Consider the following 26,312-nt stretch of genomic DNA (forward strand, 5'->3'; position numbering starts at 1 on the left):
CAAGTATTATTTCATGTTCTTGAGCAAGAAGCTGAATTTCTGCCCTGTTTCTGTTTCTGACAGCCCCTGGCAGCACCTCGCCCCTCCAACCTGCAGAGCCTTCCCCAGCTAAAGATTTTCTCTCTGGGAACTGTGCAGGTACCAAAAATCAAAGCAAGTAATTCTTGATAACCAAGAGGTTTCTAGGAAAGGTGCCTGAGTTTATTCGTAAAGGTTCATTACTTTAGGATATCCTGACTGTTACATCTCTGCTTTGGCTGGCAGCTCTAAGGGGAAGCACACATTTCTGACCCTGTTGTAGCTCTGTGGAGAAGGAAGATTTATTCCAAGATTTGATCCCAGGAGTCTGTACTTGGTTGAGCTTCCAAAATCAGTGAAGACAATGTCCAAAAGCTCACTTTGTTTCCCTTCATGTTTTATATTTGAAATGATCAGAGGGTTGAGGAGTGCTCTAGTGCAGCCTGTCAAACCTGCCAGTCCTGTGCCAACACTGCCAGCTCCACAAACACTCAGATTTTGTAAGAGAACATGAAGTGTATGGCAGAATTTTAAAATGCCACAAACACCACGTGGCTGAAGCTTCCAGCACACTTTGCACCAGGAGCAGTATTTTACAATCTGTTGTGTGATATAACCTGGATGACAGAGATAAACTTTCTGTCTGTGCAGATGTTCTGGACCTCTGGATGTGTCACTTTGCAGTGTAGGTGTGATTTAGGCAGGACCAGCAGCAGCACAGCCCATCCCTGCACTGCAGCATTTGTGAGGTTTTAACTTCAAAACAGGCCCAGGAACACTGAACCCCCTAAGTTCTTTAACAGGGAACCAAGGAGGGGATGTACCTTTTAGATGATTGGCTTTGCATCAAGTACAATATGGAGAAATGGAAAAAAATGCTTGTTTTACAAATGCCTGTGGAGAAGCTCAAGATGGAGAACCCACTGCAAAGTCTGTAAAGGGGAAAAAAAAAAAAGCCAAGCTTATGGTGAAAGTAAAGCTGCATGGCTGTAACCATGGAGACCAAAGCTCTTCTGATGCAGAAATAAATGAACACAACCTTTTCATATTTATTAGTGGGACTGATGATGAAAGATAAAGTCAAATTAAAATATAAAGCAATAGAGACAAGAGCGAGTGGCTGCCTCTGCCCCTGCAATGCAGGTTCTTGTAATGGATCATCACAAATGAGGGGTTAGAGAGGCAAATCAGACAAAATACTCCTGGTTATACCAATCTGCTTAGGCAGATATCAGCTTCTTTATTAACAAAACTGGAGAGACAAAGCACATGACATATTTCTGAAATCTTTTGGTTCTGACTAAAATGGAAATTAATTTGTTTTCCTACCATAGCAGTGTGTGAAATGTGTGTTCTACACAATGGGAAACTTTCCTGTAACCGAACTAATGAGTATTTGAAACTTGCTCATTTCTTATAGCAAGAATGACAGAATTCTTCTATAAAAATACTGGGTGAGTATTCAGGTTTGCCACGAAAATCCGTGTCAAAGGGTCAAGTATTGACTGGTGAGGATGTGCTCCAGGCCTGCAGAGGGGCTGTGAAATGTGGGTAACTTCCAGCCCATCCAGGTCACAGAACAATATCCTAAATTACACACATTGGGTTAAGGTTCCTCCAGTTTTACTGAGCTATTTTCTTCCCCTTTCTGACTTCCTCAAAATTGTGGTTAGCCTCAAATCTGGAGAGGAACCCGTGACTGGCCTCAAAGCCAGATTTGAAGAGTAACTAGTTTGAAATACTAGAAAGTTTATGCCAAGACTTAAAATAACCACTCTCCATCCTTGATATCCTGGTAAGAGAATTGTTATGTGCAAAACCTTTAATTTAATCACTGTATAAAATGGTATTTCCTGGAATTTTCTGGCAAATGAAACACTCCTAAAGAGTTCGTATTTCAGTCTTACTCTTCACTGACTACACCCAGGAGTTCAGAACACTGAAATCTGATTTTTAACTGTAGAGTTTGCTGATACTCAGATTACCTTGCCAGGTACTGAGACAAATGTGATGCACATTGCTAAAAGGATACCACATTGTTTGTGTCATTGCTAAACAGGTAAAGGCTGCTGCACTTCCCCACTGCACTTGAGGAGGTTTTTTCTCATCACAGCAGAGTCCCCTCAGTGAATCCCCTGCTCAGGAGCCACACTGCAGGCCTGGCCTGGCCAAACCAGCTTTGAATAAACTCAGTTCCAGTTTTTCAGTTACTTTACCTTCCAGGCTGGCCCAGGCTCGTGCTCCTCCCTGTGGGAAGGGTCAGTGTTCCAAAGCTCTGCCCTCCTGCTCCCAGGGAAGGATTTTCCAGGTGGAAGCAAATCTCTATTCATGGAAGAATTCACACAGCTCCTGTCCCAAGGATGCAGAACAAGCAAACCAGTACAATCCTATTTATAACTGTGTTCTACAGAACAGGAACACATCTCAGCCCAAGTTACTCTGTAGGTTCTCAATAACCTTGAAGGAGATAAGTATTGAGTAAGTACTAAACAGAGAGGCCCCAGCAGGGCTGGGGAGCACCTGGAAAAACAGAGGCAAAAAAGAAGGAATGAATATAGTGAGGTGGGATTTACCAACCAGGAATGGAACACTTGTATGTAATAAAGCAAATATTTACATTAAGCACAATACAGCAATTTATTTAGATGCTTAAATGAAGAATACAAAGGGAAATAAAGATCACAAAATTATACATACTACAACAGTGTGTCATATATTAGATGGTATAAATGAATACAACACCTTGTTGGTGTTAACTAAAGATAAAACTAAATATCCAAACCCAGCACTTTGTCTGTGTGCTGCTTCAACACAATACACTTTTATACAGATCTAAAAGGTGTCAAAATTAGTAGCTGCAAACTTGTTTCTTGCATGTGATTTTTCTTTTTTAGCTTAAAAGATTTCAGAAAATGGCTCTGAAATATGTTTTTCATCAGTTGTCATGTCAAGGATATTCAGAACAAGAAAATTCTATAATACAACAGAGCCCAGATATATTTTTATGTTGCTGGCCTCTGGTTGGAGATTGTACAAGGTTATGTGCAAAAACTAAGTCTGTCAAAATTGATACTAGAGCAGTCTCAAGCTTTGCTAGGGAAACTAGATACAGCATTTATTACACAGCAGGGCAACACTAAAAAAGAGAAACAGATCTATGATGGGTACACAAGAACAGTTCCATAAGCTTCACTTGAATAGGTCTAAAAGACTGTACAAATATACATTTCAACTATTCAGAATGATACATGAAAACTCCATGTCCCCAGAGTCTGCTATACAGGGCACTGCCGGAGAGGGGCCTCGTGGAAAGACACAACTCAACATGGACAAGGTGAGAGGAGGGCTGAAAACGCAGATAAAACAACGCTCTGCTTTTCTCTCTGTGCATTCTGGAGTCACCAGCGCTTCCATTTTCACATTAAGTTACTGTGCTCATCCCAGCAGCAGCTGCCAGCCCTCGGCCTGCAGGTCTGGATGTGACCCTGGGCAGCAGGGGAGCAGTGCCAGGGCAGTGCCACCTCCGGGGTAGTGCCACCCTCGGGGTAGTGCCACCCATGGGGCAGAGCCACCCACGGGGTAGTGTCACCCAAAGAGCAGAGCCACCTCAGGGGCAGAGCCACCCTCGGGGTAGTGCCACCCTTGGGGCAGAGCCACCTTCGGTGTAAGTGCCACCCTCAGAGCAGTGCCACCCTTGGGGCAGAGCCACCTTCGGGGTAAGTGCCACCTCCGGGGCAGAGCCACCCACAGGGCAGAGCCACCCCCGGGGCAGTGCCACCCTCGGGGCAGAGCCACCCTGGCTCACGCCTGCTGGCTGCTGAGCTCCACCCCGGGCAGGCTGCCGTGCATGGGCTCAGCCCCCACAGCCCCGAAGCCGTCGCCGTCCTCGCTGTCCATTGTGCTGCTCTGCCACTCCATCTGCTCGCTGGCCAGGCTCTCCTCCAGCTCGGAGGTGTTTTTCCATTGCGACTGGTCCTTGGACCAAAACCCTTCTACTTTTCCATAGGAACGATTCTTCCACTTTGACTGTTCTTCATCACTCTCAGATCCACCCCCCTTGGCCTCCACAGTGGGTTTACTGCTCCCAGCATCTTCGCTTTGGGAAGATTCATCTGTCCACACTTCTGGCTTTACCTCCAATGCATTATCTTCAAAATCTGACACCTGCTGGGAGCCAGGCCCGCTCTCAGACTGGGAAGCCCCGTCTTTCCACTCCACTGCATCATCCTGGTCATCCTGATCACCTTCACTATCTGAAACATCACCTACCAGTTTTGTTGGCTCTTCAGCAGCAATCATCTCTTCATATTTAGAGCTTTCCTCTGGTTTTTGCTCAGCCTTCTCTGGAGCCTGTAACATGTTTTCCTCCATGATTTCCTTGGCTATGCTGTCCTGGGGCTTCTGCATGGAGCTGTTGGACGAGGCTTTCCCACCCACGTCAGAGACGCGCTGGCCGAAGGGACTGCGGCTCTCGTTGTATTCCTCCTCGAGGTTTTCGTAGCTGTCTGAGGAACTGTCATTGTCTTTTTCCAAGTTGATTTTTTTATCAACAGTCTTACTGACATTGACTCTGGAATTCTTCTCGTCGTGGTTTTCAAACAGCCATTCAGCATCAAAATCCATCTCGTGTTTGACTTTGTTCAGCTCTTTCATGTTGAAGCCCAGCAGCACCCCGGGTTTGTATTTCTCACAATCCCTAACACATTTCTTCCTTTTGTTGCTGAAGTGAGATGCGATATCAGATTTCCAGAGCCACAAACTGGCCGCCAGCTTTTCAATTTCTCTCCGAGTAGGGTAGGGCTGCTTATTGAAATATTTTGTAAGAAACGTTTTCCTGGCTTCGTACGAATCATCTTCGTGACCCTTGGGGTCCAGTGCTAGAACTACAGGCTCTTCAGGCTTCTCCTCAAAGGCAGAGGGGGAGTCATCATCATCCATCTTCCTCTTCTTCATCATGGGGAATTCCATGTGCTCGTAGGCGCGTTTCACCGGCGCGGCCGCCGGGGACTGGCCCAGCCGGGACGATGTCCCTTTGTCCTGCCCGTTCTGGGTCTTGCCCACGCCCCTGCAGTGCACCAGGTGCAGCGTTATGGTGGAGGCCGTCATGTTGCTGGTGTACACGCCCAGGCAGTGGATGCACTTGTAGGTCAGCTTCTTCTCCACGGGGTGAACCGTCTGAATCACCTGGTGCCTCTCCCGCAGGTGATGTGCCAGCGCGTCGGAGATGGGGCCTTTTAGGATTGAAAAGCACAGAGGACACAGAGTTTTCCCCACGTCTTTTTTGTAGGGCACTGCTGCTTGTGGAGAACTTTTGACGGGTACGTCGGATTTGTCCTGGACTTTGGGCTGCGGTTTGGGCGGGACCGGGGGGGTGTTCTGAGCGTGGTAAGCGACGGACTCGGCAGGAGCATCCCGCAGGTTGTAGGTGGTGACGAGGAGGTGGATGTTGGTGTGGCTGCCCTGCTGCAATGTCAGATCAAAGGTCAGTGTGGAGTCGGTTTTAGGTCCCATCTCCTCGTCCACGTGCACCATGCGCATGTGGGCGGCCATCTTCTCCACATCATTGAAGGTGGAGCGGCAGTAGGGGCAGGACAGCCCGTGGATCAGCATGTGGTTGAGCAGCGTGTCCGTGGGCAGGTAGCGGTTACAGTAGAGACATTTGCTCGTGAAGTTGTGGATTTTCATGATGTAGTTTGCCACTGCAGGCACCTTCTCGGCCTTGTGCTCCTTCTCAAAGTGGACACTGTACACGTTTTCGGGGAACAGCTCGTTGCAGATTGTACAGATTTTCCACTTCTGCGTGGACGAGGTGTTGACAGCGGAAGGCCCTGTAGCAGCCATGGGGGATTTGGAGCCAGACTGACCCAGAGCTCTGGATGCTGCCTGGGACTGCGACATCGACGTCTGTTTGAGCTGCGCCGACGACAGCGAGGAGGAGTTGGCAGACTGCAGCGAGTACCTGGCTGAGGCCTGGGACCTCTGCTCCCCTCCCAGAGTGTAAGGCCTTCCATTGCCACTCGCTGAAAACTGTTTCATGCTTTGTGATTGTTGGGAAAGAGAAACAGGTGCATTGCCACTGAGGCTGAGCCTCCCCCCTGGCTGACCAACGTAACTGGGGGGGACTGATTTAACCCCGTAATTGTTCTGCTGTAGGTGAACGTTTGACATCATATTGACTCCTGCAGAATTTAACGTGGGCTTTGGTATAGTGAGTCTGTTCATCATCTGCTGTGACGAGAGCGAGCGAACGCTGCCAGCGGAGAGGGCACCCATCCTCTGAGGGAGTCCCATGGCCTTTTTATCCTGGGGTTTGGGAGCTATTAGCATCAAGGGTTTAGACCTCGGCACCACCACGTTGGTGTGACCTATCATTGCCGTGACCTGGTATCCGATCCGCTCGTGGTCTTCGATCACGTGCTGCACTAAAGCTTCGTAGGATTTCGGCATGAAAAGGCATCGTTTGCAGTGGATACCCCCCTCCTCTCGGGCACTGGAGCCCAATGGAACTGCACCATTGAGGGACTTTTCGCCTCCCTTGGCTACGTAAGGAGCAGCAACGTGCTGAAAATGTTCCCTGTAAATGTGCTTTCGAACGATTTCGTAGAGCGGGTCACGGTAAGTGCACTTCTTACAGTAATAAACAGCTTGTTCCACACTGTCAGCCTGCTTGGGTTTAAGGCTCTCGTGTTTGTTTTTATCTTTGAAAGTGCTGATGCCTCCACTCGGTGTATTGGCATTGGGAGCATGGAATATTTTAATGTGCGTTTCCAAAGTCTTTTTGTCCGCGTTGAAGGTACAGTAGGGGCAGTTGAGCAGGATCCTGTTCTCAAAGTCTTCGCTGTGAACATTCCGGAAGTGGCTTTTGTAGGCTGAAAAGAACTTCGAGGAGAAGGGACATGCACTGCAGCAAAAGGGCTTTGTCCGATAGTCCTTGAACAGAGAACAGAGCACAGACTAAATACTCAACAGCACTTCTCAGCAAAGTAACACCCATGATATTCTCTACACAACCTTTCTAAACAACACTCACGAGCCCCCCTGCAACTGCCTCAAACCTTCGATTTGCTCCTCTCCCACTTCTGGCCTGCAGATCAGGCCCTAAAAAGCTGATCACATGAACACACACACGATGTGATGAGTGCCAAGGGGTCTCTCAAGGGTTTGATCATGACCTGGGCAGGTGAGGCTGAGTCAGAAGTGTCTTTCCCTGTCAGTCACAAAAAGCCTCCTCCCTGCAGCTGAGCTGCAAGAACAGGTCCCTGTAAGCTCCCTTCTGGGGGAAAGCCAAGCAGGGCTGTTTGAGGAAATGAGACTGCATTCAGATGAGATACTGCCCACCTGAATCTGCCAAACTTGATAGATGTAATATGGATCTAGAACTTGAGCTATTTCAGTGCCTTTATCCATTACACACTTTAATAGCAAAGATGGAAGCCCAAACTTTTTTTTGGTGAACAAAAGGATTTAAGCTTACCAAGACACAGGCTATCTAAGCCCATAAAGCCACCAAGCCTCTTCTTTGTGATCAAAGCACAAACCTGATTTTTAAATCAATCTCAAATGAGGAACAGAAAGGAATTTGGGAATTCCACCCTTGCAGTTTGCCTGCAGCTTTTGTCCTATTTAACACGCTGCCAATGCAGCTCTTGTCAACTGCTGTAACAGTCTGAAGTGCCACAGGCCTTAGGAACAGCCACAAGCAGCCTGGCACTTCAGGAGGGGTAACACAGGGAATTCAGAGTTACAGAGATTCCTCCTGAATGTCAGACCAAGTCCTGTGCACCGAGCTACACACAGGTCACAGGGGAGGGAGCTGCACTCTCCCTCTGCAGAACCAAGCTGGAATTTCTCCTCTGGACACCTGCTGAAGCCTCACACATCTGCTGGAGACAGGCCCCAACAAACCAACCAACCAACCAAGAGCTGTCTCCCTTTATATTATAGTTTTTATTCTGGGTTACCTAGAAAAAGGGACATCAGTATCTTTTATGAAAGGTAGTTCTAAGAGATGAACAGGAGGAATCCATCACAGGATGGACCCCAGTTTCCTCTGAGAGCAGTACCTGAGCTCTGAGGTGCTCACACAGGGATTCCTTTGCAGAGAGGTTTCTGACCTGTCACTGCTGCAGCCCACACCACTTGCCTGAACCAAGAGCATCATCTCCTCCTCCACTGCTGGCTCAACTCAAAATTCCTTTATTACTGGCTCAGAAACATCACAAGGCAGGACTTCCAGTGCCACTGAGCTGCTGTGCAGGACTGGAAATGCCCAAAGCAGATGTGGGACCCAGGGCTGCACTGACAGTGACCCTGCCCTGAGCAGCAGAGAGTGTCCAGTGAAACAGCTTTGCAAAGGGTGGAAACCAGGAATAAAACATTTATTGAAAGGTAAAAACCTCATTGCTAATTGTATAAAGTTGTTGATCCTTTGGCCAGAGGGCTGGTAAAGTTGTGCCAGGCTTGGGAACAGGTGGGAATGGACTCCTAAGGTGCAGCTGTTTGACTTGAGCAAAGATCCATCTCCTGAGATACACACCAGGAGCAACTTCACAAAACTAAGAAAAAAGCACACAGCTTTTTGCTGGCCCTTGAGCTGCCAATACCTGAAAATCTGTGAGGGAAAGTGCAGGAAAAGCTCTTGGCATGTCTGGGAAATGCCCTTCAGCACGACCCATGTCCAGCCTCAGTGCCCACTGAAACTCTTACCAACCTGGTTTTTTGTAAGCGATGGGTCCCACAGTCCCACATCCTCCCATGTAGTGTTTTTCAAATAAAAGTCATTAGGTTCAAACTGCTTAAAATCCTGGAGAAGGGAAGATGGGAAGAGAGGACAGAGTCAGAACCAAGGCCCAAGGGCTCCCTTAAGCAATCCCTGAGCACCCCTGCACCCTCCCAGGGGCTGCTGGCCAAGGCAGAGACCATCACACAGTGGGGGAGTTTGGGGGGGCACCTCCTGGGAGAGCTCTGAATATTCTCACATATCACAGAACACTTGCACAACATCTTCAGCATTCACCCTCCTCACCAACCCAACACTGTAGTTACAAACTCATCTCATTCCAAAAGCAATCCTGGAGAAAAGTGTTCTCAAATTGATGTATAGGTTTGGGGTTTTTTGGCTGCTTTTTCTGGGGGTGGTGGTATGGTATTTATTTGGTTTGATTGGTTTTGTTTGGCTTTTAATTAATTTCACACAGGAAGCTTTTAAAGTTGGATATGTGTGATGTCCACCTGATTCTTATTAAAAAAATTATCTTATGAAGCATTTCTTTGGCATTTCACCTTTGGCATGAAAGCAGCAACATGTAAGGACTCAAAAATAACACTTCCACTGAAATGAATACTGCAAGTTACATTTCCCAGTTCAGAATCCTCCCCTTAAACATGAGACTTGCTCCACAAATTCTGCAAGCAGGAAGGATTGGCATTTCTTTCTTGCACATCTCACTTAAATGCTCTTTAAAGAGACACTGAAAGAACAGGCAGAGCCTCAGCAGTGGAGTTTGTCCAGAAGAGCAGCACAAAGGAACTGACCCAGGCAGAGGTGATTCTGTGACTTCAGGACCTGCTGCAGCACAAACACTTCCTGAAAACCTCAGCCCCATTTCTGCCCCAACATCCCACACCATCCCTGGTTCTTCCAGCATTACTGGATTTCAGTAGCCATTAATGTTTCTAAAAGTGTGTACAGGTACATTGTACCTCATGTTTCTGTGGCACCTAAACAGGTCTAAAAATAAATCATGGCATACACAAATATCTCCCTGTCCCCCTCACTCTGCAGCATTTTAGCTCTGCCCCTTGGAGGTGCCATACTTACTTCTATATGTTCTTTACAGTATTCCAAACCAATGTCACTAAGTATTTTTTTCACAGTTTTCCGGGCCTTTCTTAAACTGCCAAGGTTGTTGACAGGAAGTTGGAACATAGTTTCTATTGGAAAAGAAGAGTAAGAGAAAAGGTTTAAGTCAAATGTGTTTTGTCTGATAGTGCTACACTTTTAATTATCATTAATTGTCTCCTCATTCCCCCCCAGAACTGATACCATTCCCATACACCCTGTTACATTCTCTGGCTCTTTCCCTGCTGAGGCTGCCCATGAGGCTGCAGAGGGCACTTCCACAAAGACAACAAAGTGATGGAACAGCTACTGCAGGAGCAATGGGCTGCCTCTGGAAATAACTTCCATTTCTTTAGTGTCTGTCTTTACCAATCCCTACACTGAAGTACTTCAGAACTCAATTCTCTCCTGTGCAATGTATCCTAACTGACTGATCTGAGAACTGGCAAGCTGAGCCTCAAGGTTTGTGTCAGTCTTGCAAGAGATTTCAGTGATAAAGATCCTTGTATTCTGCTGTAGGTAGGGTAAGGAATTAATGCTGTTTCCTCCCTTTGCTGTACTCAGAGCTTTAACTGGCTGCAGCTGTTTAGCAAACATTCTCCTAGGAAGAGAGGACCTGAAAGCTTGATCAGATCCATCCAAAGAGAGAAACCACTGGGAAAAGTACAAGAGATGGCTAAAACCTCTCTGTGTCCCTGGGATGTGTCAGCCTCCCTCCCAGCAGTGCCCACAGCTCCACTGGGCCTGGCTGGGGCTGCCCAGCTGAAGGGAATCCAACTCATGAACTGTTCTTTTCCTATGCTCTATCCATCCTCATCTGTACTGAAAAACAATGTTTAATACAACCTAGAGCAAGCCAGGTCCCTTTTAAAGACATGAAGAGTGATTTCAGTGCTTCAGAAACACCTCCAGTTACTGCATGATCCCATTTTTCAGAAAAAAATTCAGTGAAGCAGCTCAATCAAGTATGGTCAGGATTTGAATTAATATTTTCAAGTCAATTTCAAATCCAAGGAGATCATCAGCAATGTTATTAATGTGATTAATATGAACTGCAGAAAGAGCAGTGCATGAACACAGGGCATGCTAAAGCTCCTGGCAAGCTGGGCTGCTTTCCTTGAAACCCAAGTCCCCACTTTGAGAATGAAGCCCTGTGCTTGCAAAGAAAAGAGTTTCTGGTCTTGTGACACAGCCAGAGTCAGTGCAGAGCTTGTCTCTAGGCACTGATCACTTGTACCCGAGTCAGCCACAAGTCTCAAAATACTGCCTGATATCAAACAGCTGATTTCAAAATGCCACTGGACTTCTTCAGCAAAGGCACCAAATGCCTTCTCTTAACTCCTGTGTCTAATACAGCTGAACATGCCACAGGCACCATGACACACAGAAACTCAAAGAAAGCCAATTATTTACAACTGCCTGAAAACATCTCTGATCTATCTGCAGCAGCTTCTTGTCTCTGCCCCTTGCCTGCCTCAGTCAAATTTTAAAGACATGAAATGAAATTCCCTGGATCTTCCTACCACCACCCATCATAACAGAGGATAGAGTTAGATCTTCACACCTGAAACCTGAACTTTCAAATGTCAGCTTTTAACATCAACCTTACTTGGCAAGTTCTGCTGGACAGGTGAATCCAACTCACCCAATTGTAACAAAACTCCTCCTCCTCCTTAGGCAAATACAGTTCATTTTATTTAGGCAATGTCTAACTATTTGAGCATAGTGAGTGGAGAGCCAGATACAGTCTGGTATTATTACAGGCTGTGACTACAACAAAAGCTTTTAGCATCTCCATCAATTTCTATTTACAGCAAGTAACTCCAACTGCAATGTAAACATCATTCTGCTAGCACCTCCTTGGATGAGGACATAAAAGCAGTTGGGATTAAGCAGCCTCTCAAATAATTATCTAGGCATTAATGCTGCTCTGGAAATGAGGCATCCTTTATCTGACCCAAAGCTGATGTTTGAGGGAAGTCACCTGGAGCATCTCTGACCACATCAATCCACACTGAAGTGCTGGGTGGAATGAAGAAACAACTGCTTAAAACCAACTCCAACACCACCCTGACTAGAAATATCCAGGCAGGATCTCCAGGTGCCTCAGAAGGCAGATCCTGAGCTCTCCCTCATGTTCAGTGTGTGTGTACACACAAACTGATTGCACCAGGCACAAGGAATGGCAAAGCAAGCACAGGGACTGTGAGCAGTATCTGGAACCTTCCTTTGCTCTGTCTGTGCAGTTCCCAGCACAGAGGTCTTCACAGCCAGGTATTGACTCCTAGAACAATTCAGGAGCCAAATGGAAGCAGAGCAGACAAGTTACTGAAGAGCAGAAGATGGCTAACTTAGAAGCACTGTACTCAAAGTTCTCATTTCACATTTGCAGCAGTGAATGCTTTCTTCACTGCACTCCTGTGCCAGTGCAGAGCCCTCCCTCTGATCTCAGCCCCAGCACTGCACTGTGACCCCACACAAGGTGTGTCCTCAGACACAGAGGGAGAGACATCAAACCCCACAGCAGTCAAATCATCACAGGGAATAAAGGACAGAAAGCCTGCACCTGTCCCTACACTGCAAAAGCTGCTTCTATTTTAGTGTTACTGAAATCTTTATTCTCCAGTGTATCCTATGTACTTTGGCCCTGGTCAGGACCCCCCTTTGATGCCCCAGGTAAGAGGTGCTGGGCTGTTCCTGATCCAGCCCAGGAAATGAGGGATCTTCCCATGTGCAGCTTCACAGCACCCACAGGGAACCAGGCTGTTGTGACGCTGGGAAGGGTGCACCAGGCCTCACACCAACACAGCCTTTTTCTCTCCACTGAAACCTTCAGCCAATATTCCAGATGTGCCCCACTGTGTTCCCTTCATGCCTGGACATTATTCAGGGCTCTCCCTGTGCCTGGTTGGTGTCTCAGCTTTGGTACAGAACAACCAAGCACAATGGATTTCTACTGTCACAGGCTGCAGAGTAAAACAATGGTTTTCAACCAGAAATAAAGACCTAAAGAAACCATTTGGGGAAGATGCTGCTGTGTAAAGGAACCATGACAGCACCATTCTGGTTTTCTAGCAAACCTACTCTAGGTTTTATTCTCTTTATGCTGAACTGGAAATGGCACCATGTCCTGCCCACTGCCAGGGAAGCCTCCCACGAGCAGCAGGCACAGAACGTGGGGGACCCTGAGCACTGACTGAGCAGGAACCTGCACTCTGCTTGGTCTGGGGATAGCAGCACTGGCAAATGACAAGTGAAAACGAGTGATGGGATCCCCAAAAGCTGGAAACAACCCCCCGAGTGCCCAGGGCCTTTCATCTTTTTCAGACACCCCAGACCTGTACGAGTTGGCCAGGGCTCTTCACTCCAGCTACCCCCCTGCACTAAAGTCATTTCTTCACAGGATCATCATGGGATGGCCTGGGTAGGGGAAGGGACATTGAGTCTCATCCATTCCCAGCCCTGCCATGGCAGGGACACCTCCCCACTGCCCCAGGCTGCTCCAAGCCCCAGTGTCCAACCTGACCTTGGGCACTGCCAGGGATGGGACAGCCACAGCTGCTCTGGGATATCTCTGTCAGGGCCTCATAGGGAAAAAGTTCTTCTTAATGTCTTCTCATTTCTTCTTTTTATCTCTTGAGCTGAATGTTTCTTAAAAGCATTCAATGAAATTTACACTTCCATTCAACTTTTGCTAAATAACTGACCTCAGAATAAAACTGTGCAGATGTGATTACAACCCTCTTAGGAATATAATTAAAAAGAATGAAATAAAGCATCAGTTTTACCTTCTCTTACAAGCACCTGAGATTGACCCTTCTCTTCCTGATATTCTCACTTATTCCCATTATGAAGACTGAGAAAACCTGAGCTTTTTGGTGACGTGACAAGCCGAATTACCAACTACAGTGCTGAACAAAGCATTAGGTGTGAAAAAGTGTGCAAAACAGACATTTGTATCAGCAAGGTGCAAACCCAGCCTGTTCTGTCCCATCGTGACTGTGAGTTCAGACACACTCAGCTCAATCTTGTCTTACTAAAATAATCAGCAGTGTAAGAACTCTAGTTCATTAAAGCAGATTTTTAATCAATTTTAAACCAACAGATACTATTTGCTGTTATTTCTGTGCATGCTTATAAAACACAACTGCTCTTCCTCTGTTTCCCCTCTCCCCCTCATCATCCTCTGCTGCTTCACAAGGTCCATCCGTGCTCTTTCCCCCTCTCCTCCTTTCTTTGCTGGTTCTTGGCCTTCTTGGTCCTTACCTCGCTCATTTTCCCTCTTCTCCTCTTCCCTGTGCCAATTCATAGCGTCCACATTCTTTCGTCGTTCTCTCTCATCCTGTCTCCACCGCTTCTTGATATCTTTGTCCTTAACTTGCTCATTTTCTCTCCTCTTCTCATCATCCCTGTGCCATTTTATTGTTTCTGTATTTTTCTGCGGCTCCACGCTTCTTTTGAGATAGTCTTGTCGCCTCCTCCTCTTTTTTAACATATCCCTTTCCCTGGCACGAGCCTGCTTTTCTTTCTGGGAAAGAAAAGCTTTACGGGGCATCATGAGCTGCTGCTGTACCTGCAATAATATCGGATCCATGGGATAATGCACTCAGTCAGGCACAACAGCTCCTCTGGAGCTCCACACACTCAGTCAAGGCAATGCCCTGCTCCTCCTCTTCCCTCCTGAGCCTGGGCTGGCCCCAGCTGGGTCAGTGGCATTTCTGTCCCCTCCCTGCAGCTCCTCCTCCCCCAGAGCCTCTGGCAGCCCCTTGGCATCGCTGCTCCAGGAGGAACAGGCTGTGTGTGGACAGAGGTGTGAAGGGAACTTGGGGATCTTCGAATTGTCTCCTCTCTTCCTGGACAAATACATTTAATCCAACTTAAAAGGTGTTCATTTTTCTTTCCAGACCTCCATCTCCACCCAATTTGGGTGAAAATGGCTCTCTTGGCTGGGAGGACGGATTAGGAGACAAGGCACAATCTGAAAAATTGTGTAAGCTTTGTTTCCTGGGGAAACCTGGCCAAAACATTTAACTGCAGTTAATGAAATAAGTCCTGACTCATCTACCCAGACTTCCTCCAAGTGTGTTATGTCTTGCTATTCACAGGAACAAAGGGGAAAAAAATGAGACTATTTATTTGGAGCATTCCTGAGGGGTGGGGCTTCTTGGGGTTGATGTTTTGAGGCTTGAGGCTTTTTGTTTCTAAAGAGGTGTCAATGGAGACTACATTGAACAAATTGCTTTTACTTTTGGTAGTTCCTCTGTAGTCACCCAACACATTCATGTTTTCAAATGTAACAGTGTTAGTACCTGCAATTTTGAAATCATGGAAGAATTTATACCATCATTGATAACCTTCAAATATTTTTTCTGCAAGCACTGAGCAATGTTTCAGAAATGGCAAACTGCAATTGTAGGCCAGGTTTGAGTTTTTTGGTTGAGTTTGTGTTAAGTTTTGAAGAAAGATTTGCAGAGGTCTACTTAAAATGAAAACTGCAGAAAGGACAAAGTTACTAGATTACAATACTTAAGAGCAAAGCCTAAAACAAAATGAAACAAATGTACTTTTAAAATTTAGCTACCTTATGGAAAGCACTTGTTCCCAGCATGCAATACTCCATCTTTTTCCTACAGAAAAAGCAATGTTTCAAACCCTTATTCTAAAAGCTGTTCCTTTCCCCTACAATACACCCCACCCCACACACTTAAACCCTCTACTCTGGTCCAGTGCCTTTGTTAGGTCTGTATCATGATCCCATGCTTTTCATTCCAATAATTCAACCCCAAATTCCTTAATATCCATAATAATGCTAAAAAGGAAGGGCTGCAGCAGAGTCAAACACCATAATCAAAAAAATTCATGCAGTGTGGTAACACATTAGTACATAAAATTCAGATTATGCTAAAAATTACTTCATTAAAAGGGTAGCTCTCTACCAGACAGCCTGGGTTTGGGTATTAAATATTTCTCAGTAACAGTTGGCATTAAAATCAAAAAGCAACGGGAGCCCAGGATCAGCATCCTCAGTGCAACCCAGACACTGCAAATCTGTACCATAGTTTCAGTTCTCTGTGGGCTGGGTGCCAGGACATTACTGCTGTTTACTAGAGCAAACTTAACTCATTAGCTTTGTAAATGTACATTATCATTACAATTCTATCAGTAACCTGGTTCAATTTCAATAACAATAACATGAAGTAAATTGCAATGAAACACATCATGCAAATGATTCTCCCTCCCCTACCCAAGGCAAGTACCAACATTTCAATCTGTCACTGCTGTATTTTCTTTCATTTGTTTTTGTTTGTTTCGTTGTTGGAGGTTTTTCCTCCTATGGTTTAATCTTTTCACAGGATTCTTCCCTCCCCTCCCTTTATACAGCCCACTTTGATCAGTTTATAGACAAATGATAGAAAATACCTTAATAAAGAACATTTCAGCCGAATTTCCAAAATTAAACATTTCACTTGAGATTGAAATAAGCCATGTCATATTCCAAGGAATAACTTAAAGGGACATCCAATTTAAACTGCAGATCTCTGAACTGCCCTATTCCAAGTCAGAGTGTTTCCCCCAGTTTGTTTAACATTCCAGAGTCACCTCTCCTGCTGTCTAAACCAGCTTTCACTTTCACCTCTGATGGTTTTAAACCGACAGAAGAGGGAGAATTTTAAACCAGCAAACCCATTAATCTGCAGGGAAGCTGCAGAGTGATTGAACCCAAAGCCCCCCGACCTCTCCATTTTTCTGGAGTCCAAGTTGGTGTTCCTTTAAGTTCCAAATGTCCAAACCTCAGAAGTGAACAGTCAAAACTATATTTTCAACTATTTTTTGCCCATACTTTGCCAAACGACAATCTTTACTCCTCCCCATGTCTGCAGTACTTCTGACGAGGCATTTACCTCCAAAATGAATGGTGCTTGGGCGTCTCACACTCATTGGACAAGTTTCAAGCACAAGCCTCCACAGCCAATTCTCCTTGCAGAACGCCCCTCAGGGCTCTGTTACAGCCCCCGGGGGAGCCCACGGCCCGGGCACACAGGAAGGCTCATATCCTGCTGGACAAAACAGAGCAGAGACAAGAGATAAGAGCTGTCATAAGGGCAGTGTCACACCGACAGGCTCAAAGCCCAGCCCGTGCCTGTGCAGGGCAGCTGTGCTGAGCAGCTTTGTGCTCCAAAAACCCATTCGGATTCTGCTGGGGGACACTGCCCAGGATCGCTGTGGGCTGATTTCAGCACACAGCACCAGCTCTGAAACTCAGCAGTGCAGAGGCTGGGAATGCTCCTCCTCACATCCATCCACCCTCTGCAGCGCCATGTGCACCTCACCTGAGCTGGCAGCACCTCACCTGAGCTGCCCTGGGCACCTCAGGGACACTGGCACCACCCTGGAGGTTCCCACACAAACAGGCCCCACCTTACAGGACAGTGAAACATCTGACAGGGGACACACATTCCTCTGGAAAACACTCCGATTAAAATTGGCAGGGGATGGGAAGTTTGGGGGAATGGCAGGTAAATGATCACACTTTGTTGGAAGACTGATCCCTCTCCAGCTGACATCACCCACGGATACAAAGTCAGTCTTGCACAGACTGGAAACACAGCACCTAACATTAGAACCATGAAATCTGAAACTACCAAATCTAAAGTTTATAAAAGCAAAACTTGTTGAGTCATTAATAATTACTCTGTCAGGGAATAAGGCAATATAAATTGTTAGATTTTAATCTCTTGATTATTCAGACAGAACAGCCTGAAGGACAGAATGCTTTTCTCTGCCAAGCACACTTCCAACACAAGACACTACACACTTTGAGAAATTAAAAAAGACAACATTTTTAAAATACTTCACATGACAGCAAAACGGAATATCGGAATATTGCATGTACTTCACCAAAAGCATCATCCACACCTCCAGCCATGGATGATGGGTTATTTTGTTTCACACTGTATCATTTTCTGACCAGAATGCAGACTTTGTATCCCCGTGTGTATAGCAAGTCCACATGAACTCTCTCCCAGGGAGCCCTCCCTGCAGCAAACACACTTGTGGGTGAGGAGCCATCAGCCTCGAGAGCACATCAGTGGCAATTACTGCATCAGGCTGATGATGCTGAGCTCAGGGAAGTACTTCAGCCCATGCTGGGTCTCCCAAACACTGAAGATCATTTCCCTGGGCTGTGCTGCTCACAAGGATCCCCAAGCATCTGGCATGCTTCTTACTTTATGTCATCCAATTTCCTTTGATTTTAGCCAGTATTTTGCCAGTATTTCAAGGTGAAGAAGTTACTGGTTTATACCTAACAGCCCAACACAGAACCATACCTCAGAGCTGGCAGCAGCTCTGTGCTCCTGAGCAAGATGAAACAAGACTTGATACTGTGCTTTTTATTTCCCTACTCTGCTTTTGAAACAAGGTAACTTTTAACAATTTGCCCAGTGAACTCCCTTTCATAGCAGGCTCTGAAAGCCAGCCATGAAACATCTGCAGAAATGGCTGGTAGTGCAACACTGAGTGAAATCTCTTAAATACAGGGAAAATATGCAAGAAAATGAACCTGTGGTTCCCACAGCAACAAGAAAAGCTGCCTCTCTGTGTATGCAGGTTAAATTTTGGTCTGTGGTGTGATGGTGTAGAATATTCTATATTTACATGAGGACAGTGATGGCCTGTCCCTGGGACTCTGGGACCTGGCAATTCCAGGATAGCTGAGCTAGGAACAGTGACAGCCAGGAAGCACAAGGGTTATCTCAGGGAAGAGTGAGCAAGTGGACAAGGAGTAGAAGTATCAGAGAGAACAGAGAATTTGGGAGAACAGAAACTACTAAGAGCTTCCTTGAAAGTAAGAGTTGTAATTAACTGTCTCCTCCCTGCAGTGATTGAAAAGTCTATTCCAACATACCTCTCACTGGCTGACATTGAACATTTTCACTTTCTTCCCTTGGACTCTTCCCTTTCCTCCTTATTTAAGCATTTCTGGCCTAGTTTTGTGAGGGCTGTGCACCCACACTCCTGTGAAGGTAATGAGATTTGCAGTTCAGCAGCACATCTGAAATGCCAGACAACTGAGGGCTCCTTTTGCAATCCCTCTAATCCTGGAGGGAGCCTGTTTTGTAACAGTGACATTTCCATTGGAGAGCACCTCCTCAGCCTGCCCCTGAGCCACCTGCAGCAGGGAGCTCCAGCCCAGGGGCAGGGTGGTCCTTCAGCTGCTCACAGCTTAGCCCCAGCAGGGATTTGGGGTGCAGAGCCAGCCCCAACCCTCCTGCTTGGGTCTGTACCCAAAACAGGACTGGGCACCTGAAAGGGGAATCAACACAAACCCTAAATTACACCCTCTAAAAACCTCAGCTTCCAAACTGAGATTATCAAGCTGACAGAAATCCCCAGCTAGAAGCTGCTACCTGGACAAAGCACTCTAAGACCTGAGCCATGTTGTGCACAGGACACACTCCAGCTCTCCCTCACAGGCAAAAAGGCAATTTGTTAACAGCCTCTTTGTCAAAAAGCCAAGGATTTAAAAATATTAAAAACCACTTCAGAGATTAGATCAGCAACTTCCAAAACCAGTTTCAAGTCGTGTGTCAAAACAAAAGGACCATTTCACACCACTTCTCAGGACGTCCTACACAAACATGGCCTCAGGAGAGAAGTCCATCTAAAATGTGGTACTAAAAAAAAACAAACAAAACACCTTATCCTTGGGAGGAAATTCTGAGACTAAAAACTTTTAACATCTTGTTTCAGTGGTTACAGGCAATTTTCAGCAAAGGTGTATGAAATTCTGGTTTATACCTTTTTGTTTGGGTTTGCTGCCTAGCCTCAGCTTGACTCTTGCATTAAGAAGTCCCAACTTCCCATCTGAGGAAGAACTATGGAAGGCAGCTGGAGTGAAAGGAATCAGTAGGGCTGATATGCCTCAGCCTCCATTCATTCTTTATTTAAGGCTAAAACCCACCTTCTGCAGGCCAGCAGACAGGCATCTCCTAAGTCATTCACACACTTCTTTCTCATTCTTACTCAATTTCTGGAATTTTCCACTGGAGCCCGAAGCTCCATCTGGTGGGTGTGGACACTCACTGCAAATCTGAGCAGGAATTAACTGTTTCCTCATCAACTTCACTTCAGCAGGAGGAGTCCTGGGCACTGGGGCATCTCTGTGTCCCCACGTGAAACACACAATGGTCACATTTTGATTGCTCTGGGAACCACAACTCCTCATTTCTGTTCTGATGAACAATCTGCTTCCCTAGGCTGTGCTGGGAACTCCTGGTGGGATTTCTGATTTTGATGATGTAAGCTGAGGTATGCTAAAGAATGCTGGGAGCTGTAGTGGAATGTTTTCTGAGGGATCTTTTCAACACACGTGATAAAGGCCACATCAACTCTGGCAACCTCTACTGCATTCTGAAAAGCACTTTGAAATCGTGTCCATTCTCTAGGGCACAGGAAATCCTGAATTAGAGGCACTCGCAGCTCCAGAATTAGGCTTGCACTCCTCCTGCCATCTTAGAGAAAATCTTTTGTGACTGTTCAAGACCTCCACAGATAAATGTTTATATGCACACAACATGGGCAGTTAAATCAATATTCAATACACATCCTCATTGTGAGAGCCAGGCTTGTTCAGGGCTATTTCTAAAAGATTTTGGTGTGAAATGCAATAAAGGCTGCACATCTTGCAGAAATTTGAAATCCAGACTGGAGATCATTGAAGCACAAAGGATATTATTTGCTTACACCATGATATCTACACTTCAGTGATCAGGAAAAAAGGCTGCATGAATATGCTCTACAATTCCAAAATAATCCTCATCTAGATTGTAGCTAAGCATGAACACTTCCAGAATTTAAAAAATAATTTTGGAAATAGACGCGTGATTAATGAATGAGCAGTTACCATTTAAATCAAATCAAGAATCATCTTAAAATTTTCAATCCAAAGCTCACAAAAACATTTGTCTAATTAAACAAAGCAGCACAATAGTCGCTGTAAAATGTGCAAGAACAAAGCAAATAATCAATATACACGTAATTTATGATTGGATTATCCTGACTGGGAGATTGCAAGTGAGAACGGTTCCCTGCCCTCTGTGTCATGTTTCCTGACATCAGCACTGTGTCACCAGCCAGAGCAGAGCCCCGATGCAGCCAGAGGAGTGGTTTGGGGCAGAGCAGCTCCTTCCCTCACCCAAACAGCGCTGCTGGGACCCGGCCAAGCCCAGGGGCAGCAGGAAACAGCTCCAGCCCTGCCCTGGCAGCTCCCACACACAAACACACACTGACACAGACACACAGAACACAGAGACACCCTGATACACACAGAACACAGACACCACAGACACCCTGACACACAGAAACACCCTGACACACACAGAGCACAGAACACAGACACCCTGACACACACACACACCCTGACACAGACACACAGAACACAGACACCCTGACACACACAGATAAACACACACAGACAAACACTCATACACACACAGACACAACAGAGATATACTCACACAGACCACAGACACACAGATAAACACACACAGCACACACACTCACACACACTCAGGTATTCACACCCAGAGCAGCCCTGCTGCACCCTCAGCAGCCCCAGGCACGGCTGTGTGTGAGGGGCAGCACAAACCAGCACACAAAAGAGCACACGAATACTTTCCCCAGCTCATCCAAAGCCTGCCAATCCACGCTGTCTCAGACAGCAGATCCATCACACACTGGAGGGATCTCGCCAACTGGCTGCATCTGAGTTTTCCAAGGGTAAAAATAGGCACTGAAGGAGGCTGGTGCTGCTTGTTTTCCCTTGCCTTACACTTCACACACGCGAGGCACAAACGCTGCCATTACACCACGGGGAAAGGCTGTAAACACGAGCTTCAGATGAGTCTTACACTGCACATTTCTTACCTCTCTCCCTTCCTGTCTAAGCACAGCTCCCAAGGGCTCCAATCCCTGCCTACATTCCAGCGTTAGTCCACCTCAGCTACTGCTGTCTTCCATCTGCCTCAGGAACCTCCAACAGGCAAAGGGCTTCATAGCAGCAATGGGGAAACAAAACAGAAAAGAAGATCACAAACTTGATTTTGACTATTTAGGTGATAAAAAACATTTTAAGACCGCTCTCTTGCCCACTTACATCTCCAGAGCCATTTTGTCCCCTGACTATTGCTGCTATGAAGCTGCATCACCAACAGCTTCCTTGGCCCAGCTGCAGCACGAGCACAAACTGTGAGATCCAGAGTCCCATCAGAAATCAGTGCACACAGAGAGAGAACAGGGTGAAAGAAAGCATTGGCTGAGACCTTGGAGAGGAGCTGGGGCAGGGAAGAAACAGCCAACAGTGAAGGCAGGCTTGAGAGGAGCCCTTTCCTCCACCTGCAGCACTGGAGGAGTTGGAGTGCTCCCTCAGGGAACAGCTGCTCACACAGTTGCTTTATTTTTGTTTCTTGTAAATTGTTTTAGATATTACTTGAGAAGTAAATATTAAATGAAAGATTTTTGCCATGTGATCTGCATACATCTGCAGGTGTGATGTGTCCAGAGGGTCAACTACACAGGCCTTGGAATCAACAGCCACTGTTAGTTTTCATCTAAATAATCTCTAATGCCACCTTGAAAAAACAAAATAAAACAAACAACAGTAAAGACATAAATGTCGGTTACTGACAGTGACTCACTGCAGAAAAAAATGGCATTTACTCCAGTCTTACTCCAAACCATCAGTTCTCATTCACATTCAAGAGCACTACAGAGAAATCAGAGACACTAAATACAAGCTCCAGTTTGCCTTTTGACACCAGAGCTGCAGTGAAGCTCTGAACAATGCAGTTCTTGCCTGGAGGGACACGGCCCTCAGGTAGATAAACAGGAGTTACACCCTTTCCAAGAAGCTTTAATTCAAATCTGGAACACCCGTCTGATTTTTAAACCAGACTTAAGTTCCTCCTGAAAGCTCAAAAGGAACAGCCAATTTGGCCATCCTGCCTAGGAAAGCAAGGGCATTCTTCCCTAATGTGTCAGGTGAGGCAAATAAACCTCCCACATATACTGAAAGTATGGGATTTACTTTTAATAAAACTAAATTAACATCAACATGGGTTCTTGTTCTCCCAATGCAAAGAGACTCAGAGCCATCTCCATCTCTTACACTATGAAGAAACACCTCTAGCTACAGATTTATTTATATGAGCAGAACTATGTCCACATTAAAAATTATGCTGTTACAATTATGTTTAAAGGAACCATACCCTATATATATATAAAAATATAGACACAGAGCAGTTCTTGAGTCAATATACAAAAAAAAAAATCGTGTGATGTTTGTTTAGATATAGGCCAGCATAGTCTGCTGTTGCCTTTTTAAACAAGCATGTTGCATGCATCTTAAAGAAAATAATCCCACTAAATGTAGCATTATTAATATACAAACTCAGCTGAACTTATGACTTCTAAAAATTCCTCAATCTTGCCCATGCAGGTAGAGCAGCTCCAATGGCACCTGTGAAACACAGGGAGCAGCTGCTGCCCCAGAGGTGCTCCCTGTCTCTCCTGGCACTTCTCCTACTGGTCCTCCTCAGATCTGATACTGCTTTGTTCATTCCCAACGGAATTTTGTCTCCCTTAAACATCTCAAATAGTGGAGCAAAGATAACTTCCCCTTTCTAAAAACAAAACCCCACAAAAACCACCCCAATGCATTTCCTATTGAGCTGCTAAATCTTAACTGCAGCCACCTCAAAAGAAACAAGAACCCAAGAGCACCTTGCTGCCACAAAATCACTTGTTTCAATTTCTTTCTTTGCATCCATCAAATCAGCTGCCATCTTAATAACAAGCTATAAAATATACATTTGGACTGTATGACTTGTGACTACTGATAAGATTCTGATATGCTTCCGTGTTCCAGGAATCCTACTGTAAACGTCAATGTTTACTTTCAGTGTTGATGTTATTACAGAGTGGTAAAGCTGAGCTGGAATAATCACCCATTATTCACCATGCAGCGTGTGAGCAGCACAACTCACCTGCCCCAGAACACGTGTCCTGCATTTCCCTGCAGCACCAATAAATGAGAGTTCACAGTGAACTCACACGCTGTGGCAATGCCAGGGAGCACTTGTGGCCACGGGCAACTTCTGCCCTACACACACAGAAAACCCATCAGGTTCCTCCTGTCAGCCTGAGCAGCACACACCCGTTCCTGGGCGCTGTGTTTGTGCAGCTGATGCTTAACACTGCAGGGCATGAACTTTCCAAAGCAGGCAGGAAGTTCCTCTCCTGTGCAGCCTTTTCATTCCCAGCTGTGACACCTGTCTGTCTCACCTACAGGCAAAGGAGTCACCTTTCACCTTCCTCACCCCCTGCACATCCAACAGCCGAACAGGAGTGAATTACAGGCTCCTCATGACAATATCCCTGAAGCATAAACAGTGCTACCCTAAAAGATGCCTTCTACAAACCTGTCTGATGAACCAGCACTTCAATTTAAAAAATTTCTATTTAGTAATGGGCCACTAAAACTATATCAGTTTTCGATGATCTCAGAGATGTCCCCTGGGAGCATCTCCTGTCTACTGGATACCAAAAAGTCACTCTTGAATGCTAACTAAGAAACAACACTAAGTTGAGCTAAGGGCAGCTAACCACCAAAAAGAGTGCAGAAACATTTAGTTTAGTATCACTTTTGGAGAACAAGTTATTTGTTGTGTGCCAAAAAGGACACCTCTATTTACAATTAAGTTGGAAGTATTTGCTGTAATCATCTTCAGGAAAGGTAACCATTATGTTACAGCCCATCAGTATCTGGTGCAATTCTCTTAACAACAGGGTGTTTCTCTTCTGTTGTCTCTTCTAAGATTTCAGCACAAATCATGGTAGATGTCCATCTACTGATATCAAATTACTGCCCAACATCTGCAACTGCACATCTGCAAAGGAACGAAGCTTTGGTTTGGTTTGTTATTAGAAGCAGAAAAAAAAGGCTTTTCTGTTTCTTAAGCAGACTGATCCATCTCTCTCACCTAGACGGATGACAACTTGTGATTATGAGTTTGCAGAGTCCTGAAGTGAAAGTTTTCCCGAGTAGGAGACCCTGCAGGAGGGAGCAGTGCTGGGGCACCCAGGGCTGAGCTGCACAGCAGCCAGCTAGGGTCGGTCCATTCTATCCATTCTACCCTGACAGGTGGGAATCCTCTGCCTCCGTTCCCTCACACCTCCAAACAGAAATAGAAAATAGCAGCAAAAATAAATGGAAACATAGCTAGGAGAAAGCCACAACTTAAGAAAAAGGGGATTTTCTCTATAAGGAATGCAAACCTCTTTGACACCTACCAAACAGCTTAAATACACCCAACAAACAGCAAACAGCGGCTAGCGGGGGCTCTGCCCTGCGGTCCCAGACAAAGCCCCTCGAGGCTCGCCCCACACCGGGGGCTGCAGCCACGTGCCCAGAGCTGGGTCAGCCCCCGGACCCGCGTACCCCGTTCTGAGCGGTGCCCGGGTCCTGGTCCCAGTCCCGGTCCCGGTCCGAGCCCCCGGTGCCCCCCCCCCGCTCCCGCCGCAGCGGTGCCCGGCGCGCAGGGCGCCCCCTGCCGGCTGCCGCCGCACAGCGCCCCGGCCGGGCTGCGGTGCATTTCGGGGGGGCCGGGGGTGTCACACCCGCGGCCGCTGCCGGGAGGTACCGGGGGTGCCCGGACACCCCAGCACCGAGCACGCACTGCTGCTTGCTTTGGAACCCCCGCCCGGGCCGCAGCTGCCGGGGGAAGGGGGTGCGTGGCACGGGGGTGTCTGTCCGGTGTGGCTGCGAGGCTCCGGGTTCGGTGTCCCCCGCCTTTGTCTGAGGAACGGGTGTCGGTAACTGTAGCCCGGGGCAGGGATGGGTGAGGTAACGGCGCTCCATCCCGCAGCCGCGGCTCGGGATGGCAGCGGCGGATCCCGCCTTTTCCCGCGGGCAGGGACCCCTCGGTTGCTCCCATTCATCGCATCCCCAGCGCCGCTCCAGCTCCAACTCCGCCGGCGGGGCCCGGTGCAGCTGCACACGGAGATGCCGTAGCCGGCCGGCGGCTCGAGGTCCCGCTCCCTCGGGCTGCCGGGACACGTCCGTTTCGGGAAGGGAGGCGGCCGGGGCCGGCGGCGGGGAGGGAGCAGCGCCGCGTTCCCCGCAGCCGCCGGGGCTCCTCAACATGTGTGCGGGCGGGGAGGGGCCGCTGCCAGCTCCGCACGCCCGGTGCGGCGGGCAGGGCGGCGGGCACGGCGCGGGATGCCCGGGGGAGGGAGGGGGCGGTCGGGCGCTGTCCCCGCCCGGGTCGCACCGCGGACCCGCGCTCGCACCTACCTGACCGGGCTCTCCTCGCTGCGAGGGCGGGCTGGGGCGGGAGGGGGGGGGGCGCCGGACCCTCCCCGGCGCCGCCCGGTCCCGGGGCGGGCGGGCGGA

The 26,312-nt window shown here is 47.1% G+C and overlaps 1 protein-coding gene across 5 annotated transcripts; it reads right to left on the bottom strand.

The window, feature by feature from the left end:
• Positions 1–2,630: 2,630 nt before the first annotated feature.
• Positions 2,631–26,312, bottom strand: ADNP (activity dependent neuroprotector homeobox). 5 transcript variants are annotated; one of them, XM_088175106.1, is made up of 7 exons: positions 26,214–26,312; positions 16,762–16,914; positions 15,441–15,486; positions 14,126–14,432; positions 9,839–9,951; positions 8,729–8,821; positions 2,631–6,948 (listed from the first exon to the last, which is right to left on the bottom strand). In XM_088175106.1, the coding sequence occupies exons 3-7, from the start codon at positions 15,477–15,479 to the stop codon at positions 3,820–3,822; spliced, it is 3,681 nt and encodes a 1,226-aa protein (XP_088031232.1). In that variant the 5' UTR covers positions 15,480–15,486; positions 16,762–16,914; positions 26,214–26,312; the 3' UTR covers positions 2,631–3,819. The 5 variants fall into 5 exon arrangements, with proteins under 5 accessions (XP_088031232.1, XP_088031230.1, XP_088031231.1 ...); XM_088175104.1 differs by lacking the exon at positions 26,214–26,312 and adding an exon at positions 21,788–22,771; XM_088175105.1 differs by lacking the exon at positions 26,214–26,312 and adding an exon at positions 21,788–22,771 and having other exon boundaries at positions 16,762–16,917.

This window comes from Sturnus vulgaris, chromosome 17 (genome assembly GCF_052056855.1).
Source record: "Sturnus vulgaris isolate bStuVul1 chromosome 17, bStuVul1.hap1, whole genome shotgun sequence".
Classification (NCBI taxonomy): domain Eukaryota; kingdom Metazoa; phylum Chordata; class Aves; order Passeriformes; family Sturnidae; genus Sturnus; species Sturnus vulgaris.